Genomic DNA, 10,471 nt, shown 5'->3' with positions numbered 1-10,471 from the left:
GGGAGGCGGAGGCGTTTCCCTTGTATCCTGGAGACAGTAGAACGCCGCGGAGAACACGCCCACCGCCGTGACGTATAAATGGAATGCGACGAATGAAGGGAGGACGCCTGAGGAGGGAGCGTCAGAGGTGTGTCGGGGTTGGCCAATAGGAGAGATAGGGGCGGTGCTTAGTGTGACCGTGCGATTCATCGTCGCCTGGATTTTGGCGCAGGGCGTGAGCTACAAATGACGCAGAACGAACCTTACGGGGAAGAAGCACGAGAGTCGTTTTTTTAAATCAGCTCCTCTCAATACAAGAGACATGTTTTTTGTTTTTTTGCAGGACCTGGTGTGTATATATATATTTTGGTACATGTGACATTGAGAATCTCAGATTCATTTAGGGAGTGGGGAGACGACAGTAAGATAATGATTTGGGCTTTTGGGGGGGGGTGTCAGGGGCGAAGATGCACATTGGCCCTAGAGGTCAGGGGGCCACATCCACCCCCAAAGCTGGTAGGATCGTGCAGTATGAGGGGCCACTGGGCTGCAAAGGGCCCCTATCGTGTTTATGCCCTGATCTGTCCAGCCTTGTGGCCCCACTGTAAACCCCCATCAGGGCCCGGCTATCCCTGGGCTTTAATAGTAATCGTCTCTTCCTTGGGGCCCCCCAGTCTCTAGGGCCCAGTGCATTGCAGAACCTGCACCTCTTACAGTGGTGCCCCTGGGTGGGGGTTGCTTTTCCTAAATTCTGTAGGGGGTCATTCCCATCGCAGCTAAGAGGTCTTGGTTGACTCATAAGTCCCCAATTCCAGTCCTAGTGCCACTTTGGTAATTTGTGGCCCCTAGACTAGAGCCCTGCCAATCTCCTACCTGCGGCTGCCCGCCAGGACTTCTGAATATTAGGCTTGTTGTAATGTCATTGCTGTGCGCCCCGCCACACACACCACATTGCGGGGGACGTACTGATCAGATGAGTCGGGGGGGGTACTGCTGACTACCTACCAGGGTCCAGATTATCTTCTTTTTTTCAACTTTTTTGTGGGTTTTGATCTGTTTGCTTTTTCATTATTTAGATATTCTTATACAGTTGACCTTCTTTTCATGTGTGAGGATGATGATGATGTGGCCATACATTCGCCTGCAGTGGTGGTCACAGGCAGAAGAGGCCCCTGTACAAGGAGAGTATCAAGGCCCTTTGCCATCCAATAGCTCCTCATACTGCACAATTGCACCTGCTTTGGAGGTGATCGTGGCCCCCTGAACTCTTGGGCCCTTGCGCAGCTGCACCAATGGTATGTCCTCTGCTGTTTGCCTGATTTGTACAGCACAGGCCGTGCATATTTTTTTTTTGTAACTTTATTAATCACTTTTTTGTGCATTTTTGGTCCCTTTTTCTCCACATGCAGAATGCACAGGTTGCACTACTGATATTTCCGGCACTGGCTCCCAGATTTCTTGGATCAGTCCTGCACCGAAAGCGCCAGTCTGCACATGCACCAGAGACCCCCCCCCCAGCCCAGAGTGGGCAGCAAGCCTGCACATGTGGCCTCACGTGGCCTGTGTCGGCTCTGCCTATAGGAGCGGTACATTAATCCCCTACACGTCACCTTCCAGCATTTCTAAGAAACCACCAGCTGATTCTCAGAGCTGCTGGCAGCGTTCTCAGATCTGGTGTGGACTGGTTAGTAACTCTAAAAGGAGCAAAAGATCCCCCAAATCTACAGCAGATAGTCATTATTAATGGTACGTACGCATCGGATTTTCTGTACACGCTCCGTATTACAAGAAATCTCATACACAAGAAGAATAATCTGCAGCGTAAAGTGACCAGACATGAGCAGATCTTCGGAAATTTGATTGAATCTGCTTTGGAAAGACATTTTCTTACACTCTGAGGTTTCTCCAGACCCATAAAGATTTGGAAACAGATGGGAGGAAAGGGGTTAAAAATAATGAAAGTTCCTACTCACCTTCCCCACACCTATGCAGCTGTCGCAGCTCCTCGACTGATCCTACGTTGACTCCTTTAAGTCTTTGAATCAGTCTTCGGAACATCCGGCACTGACTAGGCCTACTGCGGTCACAGGGGGTAAAACTCACATCATGGGCGTCAATGACGTGTGACATATCCAATATGTTCCTATGAGGCTCAGTCAGCGCGGAGAGGTGCGGCGCAGAAAACTTGACCGATAAGCTCGTCTCTAAAATTGCCCAGCGTTGTCGACTTAAAATCCGGAGAGTCACTTTAAGTCATCATTGCCCCCACAGATGTTATCCTTCCATTCATCAGAGGGTGAATTCTGCGCCAAATCTGCATCTTTTGGGCAATGAAATCCACAGCGGCTATGACGGAAACGTGCTCTTAGGTTAAGTTCACACGATGAGTTTTGATGCTGTGCAAAAAAAAACCTGCAGCGTCTTAAAAGTTCCAGTTCCAGCTAAGTGGACAGGATTGATAGGAATTTCATGTCATACTGTGTTTGTTTACTCAGCTTAAAGGGGTTGTCTGGTGCTAATCGATAAGTCTGCAGCCACTGTGTGTGACTACCGACTTATGAATCCCCCCCAAGCACACGCACTGTGAGCTGCGGGGATTTGCTGGTTTCTGAGCCGGGACTAGCGGGTATGTATGCATTATACATACTTCCGGCCACAGCTCGACTAGTAGGCGCAGCCTCGCTCCATACACTTGTATAGAGTGAAGCCGCACCCACTGGACGGGGCACGGCCTCGCTTAGTTTATGGATTGAGGCTGCTAGTCGAGCTGTTGCCGGGAGTATGTATAAGGCCGGGTTCAGACTTGCGAGAAACTCGCACCTCAATACCCAGCACTGCCACTGGCACTCGGGACCGGAGCTGCGGCTGCATGTATTTCTATGGAGCCGCACACTCCAGTCCCGAGTGACGGCGGCAGTGCCGGGTATTGAGGTGCGAGACTCGTGCGAGTTTCTTGCAAGTCTGACCCCGGCCTTATACATACATTCCTGCTGGTCCTGGCTCAGAAGCAGGCGAAACCCCATAGTTCACAGTGCGTGGCTGCCAACTTATCCCTTAAACTGACCTGCGGTGCGTGTACCACAACATGCCAAGTTTCTCTGCGGGTATGATGAGTTTTATGTGCAGATTTTCCGCATAGAATCACATTAAATGCAGAAAATTTGCAGGTAAAAAATTAATATATTTGTTAATAGTGCGATTCTGCTTCGGAAACACACACACAAAAAAACGCATTTAAGCCGCACGCCGCTGTATCAATAAAGCTTTGTCAAAGCCAAGTACCAGGAAGTATCAAAAACAAAGCAGCTTTATTTAAAACATGATGCACCAAAAAGACAAAACACGATCTAAAAAAAAAACTGCACCCAATAGTGTGAACGCAGCCTAAGGCTTCCATCACACATTTGTTTTCAGCTTTTTTTGAGGGGCCTTGTCAAGACACCATGACGGTAATTTATTAATGATTTCTAAGTCACAAATCCTGGTAGACTTAGATTTTTTTCCTGCTACAGTCATATGTAAAAGTATGAGCACCCTTATCATTTTCTTGATTTGAACACTCCTAACTACTTTTTACTGACTTCCTGAAGCACTAAATTGGTTTTGTAACCTCATTGAGCTTTGAACTTCATAGCCAGGTGTATCAAATCATGAGAAAAGGTATTTAAGGTGGCCACTTGCAAGTAGTTCTATTTGATTCTCCTATGAAGAGTGGCATCATGGGATCCTCAAAACAACTCTCAAATAATCTGAAAACAAAGATTATTCAACATAGCTTTTCAGGGGAAGGATACAAAAAGTTGTCTCAGAGATTTAACCTGTCAGTTTCCACTGTGAGGAACATAGTAAGGAAATGGAAGAACACAGGTACAGTTCTTGTTAAGCCCAGAAGTGGCAGGCCAAGAAAAATATCGGAAAGGCAGTGAAGAAGAATGGTGAGAACAGTCAAGGACAATCCACAGACCACCTCCAAAGACCTGCAGCATCATCTTGCTGCAGATGGTGTCACTGTGCATCGGTCAACAATACAGCGCACTTTGCACAAGGAGAAGCTGTATGGGAGAGTGATGCGAAAGAAGCCGTTTCTGCAAGCACGCCACAAACAGAGTCGCCTGAGGTATGCAAAAGCACATTTGGACAAGCCAGTTACATTTTGGAAGAAGGTCCTGTGGACTGATGAAGCAAAGATTGAGTTGTTTGGTCATACAAAAAGGCGTTATGTATGGAGGCTAAAAAACACAGCATTCCAAGAAAAACACTTGCTACCCACAGTAAAATTTAGTCGAGGTTCCATCATGCTTTGGGGCTGTGTGGCCAATGCCGGCACCGGGAATCTTGTTAAAGTTGAGGGTCGCATGGATTCAACTCAGTATCAGCAGATTCTTGACAATAATGTGCAAGAATCAGTGACGAAGTTGAAGTTACGCAGGGGATGGATATTTCAGCAAGACAATGATCCAAAACACCGCTCCAAATCTACTCAGGCATTCATGCAGAGGAACAATTACAATGTTCTGGAATGGCCATCCCAGTCCCCAGACCTGAATATCATTGAACATCTGTGGGATGATTTGAAGCGGGCTGTCCATGCTCGGCGACCATCAAACTTAACTGAACTGGAATTGTTTTGTAAACAGGAATGGTCACAAATACCTTCATCCAGGATCCAGGAACTCATTAATAGCTACAGGAAGCGACTAGAGACTTATTTTTGCAAAAGGAGGATCTACGAAATATTAATGACACTTTTATGTTGAGGTGCCCATACTTTTGCACCGGTGAAATTTTGTTTAAATGCAGATTGCACATTTTCTGTTAGTACAATAAACCTCATTTGAATTCAGAAATATAACTGAGTCCATCAGTTATTAGATATATGAAACTGAAATACCTGTTGCAAAAACCAAAATTGTTATAAAGAAAAAAGGTTAACATTAATAGGGGTGCCCAAACTTAAACATATGACTGTATATGAAGATGATTATGGGAAAACACATGAAAAAAACCCCCCAAAACAAAGATATATTGAACACACTATAGAAGGGGCACATTTAGCTAGACGGTCTAAAAGAAAACGTGTGTAGCCCATAGCAACCAATCACAGCGCAGCTTTCATTTTACCAGGCGCGCGTCTGGTATTAGTATTGATTATCTGATTGGTTGTTCTGATAAAAAGAAAGCTGAGCTGTGATTGGTTGCTATGAGCAATTTTATTGTAAGACCATTTTGATCATTACATCCCGATGCTTTTGACGCATTTTTTTCAATTATGTTGCAAATTTGGGTCACTGGCATTTTTTTTTTAAATCAGTTAATAATTTTTTATTTTTTTTACCTCCCAGTTTTTATCTTGGACCCAGTATATAACCTCCGGCTCCCTCACCTCCCAGTGTATAACATCCTGCTCCCTCACCCCCACTGTATAACCTCCGGCCCCTCACCTCCCAGCGTATAACATCCGGCTCCCTCACCCCCACTGTATAACATCCGGCTCCCTCACCCCCACTGTATAACATCCTGCTCCCTCACCTCCTAATGTATAACATCCTGCTCCCTCACCTCCCAGCGTATAAAATCCTGCTCCCTCACCTCCCAGCGTATAACATGACTCCCTCACCTCCCAGTGTATAACCTCTGGCTCCCTCACCTCCCAGTGTATAACCTCTGGCTCCCTCACCTCCCAGTGTATAACCTCTGGCTCCCTCACCTCCCAGTGTATAACCTCTGGCTCCCTCACCTCCCAGTGTATAACCTCTGGCTCCCTCACCTCCCAGTGTATAAAATCCTGCTCCCTCACCTCCCAGTGTATAACCTCTGGCCCCTCACCCCCACTGTATAACATCTGGATCCCTCACCTCCCAGTGTATAACCTCCGGCCCCTCACCCCCCACTGTATAACCTCCGGCTCCCTCACCTCCCAGTGTATAACCTCCGGCTCCCTCACCTCCCAGTGTATAAAAGCCTGCTCCCTCTCCTCCCAGTGTATAACCTCTGGCCCCTCACCCCCACTGTATAACATTCGGCCCCTCACCCCCACTGTATAACATGTGGCTCCCTCACCCCCACTGTATAACATCCGGGCTCCCACACCTCCCAGTGTATAACCTCCGGCCCCTCACCCCCCACTGTATAACATCCGGCTCCCTCACCTCCCAATGTATAACCTCCAGCTCCTCACCCCCACTGCATAACATCCAGCCCCTCACCTCCCAGTGTATAGCATCCAGCCCCTCACCTCCCAGTGTATAACCTCCGGTCCCTCACCCCCCACTGTATAACATCCGGCTCCCTCACCTCCCAATGTATAACCTCCAGCTCCTCACCCCCACTGCATAACATCCAGCCCCTCACCTCCCAGTGTATAGCATCCAGCCCCTCACCCCCACTGTATAACATCCAGACCCTCACCTCCCAGTGTATAACCTCCAGCTCTTCACCCCCACTGTATAACATTCGGCCCTTCACCCCCAGTGTATAACATCTGGCCCTTCACCCCCCCAGTGTATAACATCTGGTCCCATTGGCCCCCCATGTGCATAACATCCAGCCCCTCACCCAGGGTGTTTTTATTTCTTCGCCCCACCATTCTGTCTGCCTTTGCTATCATGTGACAGATCAGCCGGTGGTGCAGGGGGGGGCAGAGTGCTGAGGAGCAGAATGCAGAAAAGTCACCACCACTCTGCTGACCCCATAACTGCAGAGTCCAGACCTCCTCTGCTTTCAGTACAAACACTGCACCCCTGCCAGGAGCTTCACGGCCGAGCAGCTGCATGCAGCCATACATCACCAAGCACAATGCTGAGCGTCAGATGGAGTGGTGTAAAGCCAGTGGATCGCACTTCTCCATCTGCGTCTGATGGAGGAGTCTGGATTTGGTGATTCCGGGAGAACGTTACCCCCGACTGCATTGTGCCGCTGTACAGATGGTGGAGGAGGATAATGCTATGGACTGTTATCAGGGGGTCAGCATTGGGCCCTCAGTTTCAGTAATGGAAATCTGAGTTCTTCGGCACAAGACGTTGTGGCCAATTGCAGCTTCTGCTTTGTGGGAACAGTTTGGGGAAGACTCTTTTCTATTCCCCATGACTGTGCACAGAGAACAAGGTCCATAAAGATATGGAGGGGGAGAGAACATGACCAGACGCACATTCGACACCTATAATGGACATTTTGAGTCCGGCCTCCCCCTCAACAGCAGGGTCTGACCTCACAAATGCTCTTCTGGATGAAGGGGCAAAAATTCCCATAGACACCCCCAAATCTTGTGGAGTGGGAGCAGCTATAGCTTTCCATGGAGCAACCCCATATTAATGACTATAGGTATAGAATGGGGGGGCCGAGAAGCTCCAGGAGGTACTTACTTGTCTCCATATATTGTATGTGTGGGGAGCAGTTTGCATTGCGGAGGGGTTCAGGAAAATCATGTTATTCTGTGTGAACATCTAGATTTCAGAAACCAAATATTAGGAAGTCTTGCCCCATCCTGACCTTGTAGAACTGGAGGACATCGACGAGCAATAGTTGTCATGCCACGTCGATTGCAAAATGATGAAGAAACATTACTCAATATTCTACAGAAATTCCCGTTAGCAATAATAAAAAAAAAATCCTCAGGACTGAAAATCAAAATGTGACCTCATTATCGGTCATTGCGGTGGATACCGCTCGCTCACTCCTCCGCTTATGGTTCACGCAGTTCTTCCCACCGCTCGCTCACTCCTCCGCTATGGTTCACGCAGTTCTTCCCACCGCTCGCTCACTCCTCCGCTATGGTTCACGCAGTTCTTCCCACCGCTCGCTCACTCCTCCGCTTATGGTTCATGCAGTTCTTCCCACCGCTCGCTCACTCCTCCGCTATGGTTCACGCAGTTCTTTCCACCGCTCGCTCACTCCGTTATGGTTCACGCAGTTCTTCCCACCGCTCGCTCACTCCTCCGCTATGGTTCACGCAGTTCTTCCCACCGCTCGCTCACTCCTCCGCTATGGTTCACGCAGTTCTTTCCACCGCTCGCTCACTCCTTCGTTATGGTTCACGCAGTTCTTCCCACCGCTCGCTCACTCCTCCGCTATGGTTCACGCAGTTCTTCCCACCGCTAGCTCACTCCTCCGCTATGGTTCACGCAGTTCTTCACACCGCTCGCTCACTCCTCCAGTATGGTTCACGCAGTTCTTCCCACCGCTCGCTCACTCCTTCGCTATGGTTCATGCAGTTCTTCCCACCGCTCGCTCACTCCTTCGCTATGGTTCACGCAGTTCTTCCCACCGCTCGCTCACTCCTCCGCTATGGTTCACGCAGTTCTTCCCACCGCTAGCTCACTCCTCCGCTATGGTTCACGCAGTTCTTCCCACCGCTAGCTCACTCCTCCGCTATGGTTCACGCAGTTCTTCCCACCGCTCGCTCACTCCTCCAGTATGGTTCATGCAGTTCTTCCCACCGCTCGCTCACTCCTCCAGTATGGTTCATGCAGTTCTTCCCACCGCTCGGTCACTCCTCCCGCTATGGTTCACGCAGTTCTTCCCACCGCTCGCTCACTCCTTCGCTATGGTTCACGCAGTTCTTCCCACCGCTCGCTTACTCCTTCGCTATGGTTCATGCAGTTCTTCCCACCGCTAGCTCACTCCTCCGCTATGGTTCACGCAGTTCTTCCCACCGCTCGCTCACGCCTCCGCTATGGCTCATGCAGTTCTTCCCGGGCGATCCCGATACTGATGAAGGGTCAGCGTCTGGACAAACATTTTCAAATTTTGTATCCTCTAAGAAATTTCACCAATTCCTCTCTCTCTCTCTCGAGGGCCATGTTCATTGTCATTGATTTATGGGACAGGATCCTACTGCAGTCTTTTCTGGAGACTTGGCGTCCGGTTCAAAATATTGCAGTGTGTACTCGGACGCGTGAAACTGGCCTTAAAGGGGTTTATACAGTGAAATTAAGTGATCACCTATCCTATGGACAAGCTGACCATACACAAGTTAGCCACTGGCCTTTAGTCTTCTGTTTTGTTTTTTTTACATGCCGTCTGCACTTTGCATTGCCCAAAAACATTACCGCACAGCGGATCCGGTGGTGTCAGCGCTGACGCAGCAGTTTCTCATCCCGCCATGCGACAGCCGCACCGTATCTGCTGGCTAACATTCATAGCATACTCCGCAGCGCCCCCTTCATGTACTACCCAGGAGCTACACCTAAAAAAAAAAAACACATCCAATCAGGAATGTAGTCTTCTTTTAATGCCAGATCACATAAAATTTCAATCTCACTTTACACAGAAGAAGCACCCGCCGTAGGAGCCGACCGCTTAAAGGATACAGTACAGTCGCTACCTGTGTGCGGACCACCGTGCACTTCACACGTACAGAAAAAGTGAGAACCAGGGAGCGGACGAGCTCAAACTTTAGTGCAAAAATTCACAATTTTAGGTTAGGATTGGGGGCAGCGACTAACAGTGATTGAGTGATCTCCTAGCGCCACCTGGTGGTAGATGCACTGCCAAGCAAGAAAAAAAAGTTTGGTTAGAACTTTCTAACACACTGCTTTTTAATTTCCTTACCATTTTCAAAATCTGTAATTGTTGTCAGTGAACGGAAATAGCTTTTAATATCTACTGCCTGAAAACTTGACGATGTTCAGCGCAAGGTAGATCTCTAGTTGCTGTCAGTGAATGGGAGCATTCTCATTGACATCTGCAGCCATACTCACAGTGTATGTAAGGCTGCAGCCATGATACACCATTCCTAATGCCACACTTCAGCCAGGGAGGATTATCCTCCTTGGCATGTAAATGCATCCACTAAGTGACAGCAAGCAGAGATTTTGAGAACAATAGGAGTGTTGTCAGAAGTTTACATGAATTTGCATGAAGCCAGATCATCCCTTTAGAGTACAGATCCTAATACATACAGGAGGGTCTGGTATGGCAGCAGCGGTCCCATACCACCTAACGAACGCCAGGCAGCCATACACGTGTGGCCGGAGGCAGAATTTTATGGATCTCACTGGGATGCACTAGCCATGACACAGAGTGTTTAGCCCAGGAGTCCCCATGAAGGGTTAAGCTTGGCTCCCATGTTGCACGCTCCTTGGTCCCCAGTCAAGAGTTATATACGGATTGCACCAGAGAAAATTGTAGTGCATGCACAACAGATAGTGTAAACATGTAGCCCAGCCTGGGGCAGGGGAGGTGAACGATGCACAGTTGTGGGGGGCAGCGGGGTGGTCAGGGAATGTTCACATTAAGGGGTCTCTAGCATCCCGTCTTCTGTCTCCAGCTCAGCCAGCTGCCGCCTTAATGCATTGACTCGGACCTGTAAGTCCTTGTTGTATTCTATGATGTGGATCATCTCCTCGTAGGCGTCCTCCAGGTACTTGGAAGATCTGTTCCAGCGCAGGAAGACCCCTGAGAATTAGAGCAGTGTCAAAACGTGAAGAACGGAGAGCAGACAGTGGATGATGGGTATATGGAGGATAGAGAGCAGACAGTAGATGAAGGATAG

General features: G+C 48.7%; 1 protein-coding gene and 1 long non-coding RNA gene across 3 annotated transcripts in view; one reads left to right on the top strand and one right to left on the bottom strand.

Annotated features, from left to right (window-relative positions):
• Positions 1–120: 120 nt before the first annotated feature.
• On the top strand, positions 121–2,004 carry LOC141098517 (uncharacterized). The gene is made up of 3 exons (XR_012234269.1): positions 121–328; positions 1,056–1,274; positions 1,389–2,004. It is a non-coding gene; the product is annotated as an uncharacterized lncRNA (long non-coding RNA).
• A 7,182-nt stretch (positions 2,005–9,186) lies between these two features.
• The window catches only part of MTMR9 (myotubularin related protein 9), a 42,655-nt gene continuing 41,370 nt past the window's right edge, over positions 9,187–10,471 (bottom strand). For both annotated transcript variants that reach the window (XM_073586375.1, XM_073586376.1), the window contains one exon: positions 9,187–10,374. In XM_073586375.1, coding sequence (XP_073442476.1) covers positions 10,211–10,374 — 164 coding nt within the window. In that variant the 3' untranslated portion in view covers positions 9,187–10,210. The remainder of the gene's footprint in view (positions 10,375–10,471) is intronic.

The sequence above is a fragment of the Dendrobates tinctorius genome, unplaced genomic scaffold (genome assembly GCF_039654945.1).
Source record: "Dendrobates tinctorius isolate UK_male_01 unplaced genomic scaffold, ASM3965494v1 ptg000093l, whole genome shotgun sequence".
In the NCBI taxonomy this organism is placed as follows: Eukaryota; Metazoa; Chordata; class Amphibia; order Anura; family Dendrobatidae; genus Dendrobates; species Dendrobates tinctorius.
Note: the sequence above shows the minus strand (reverse complement) of the source record. Positions and strands in the feature narration are given on the sequence as shown.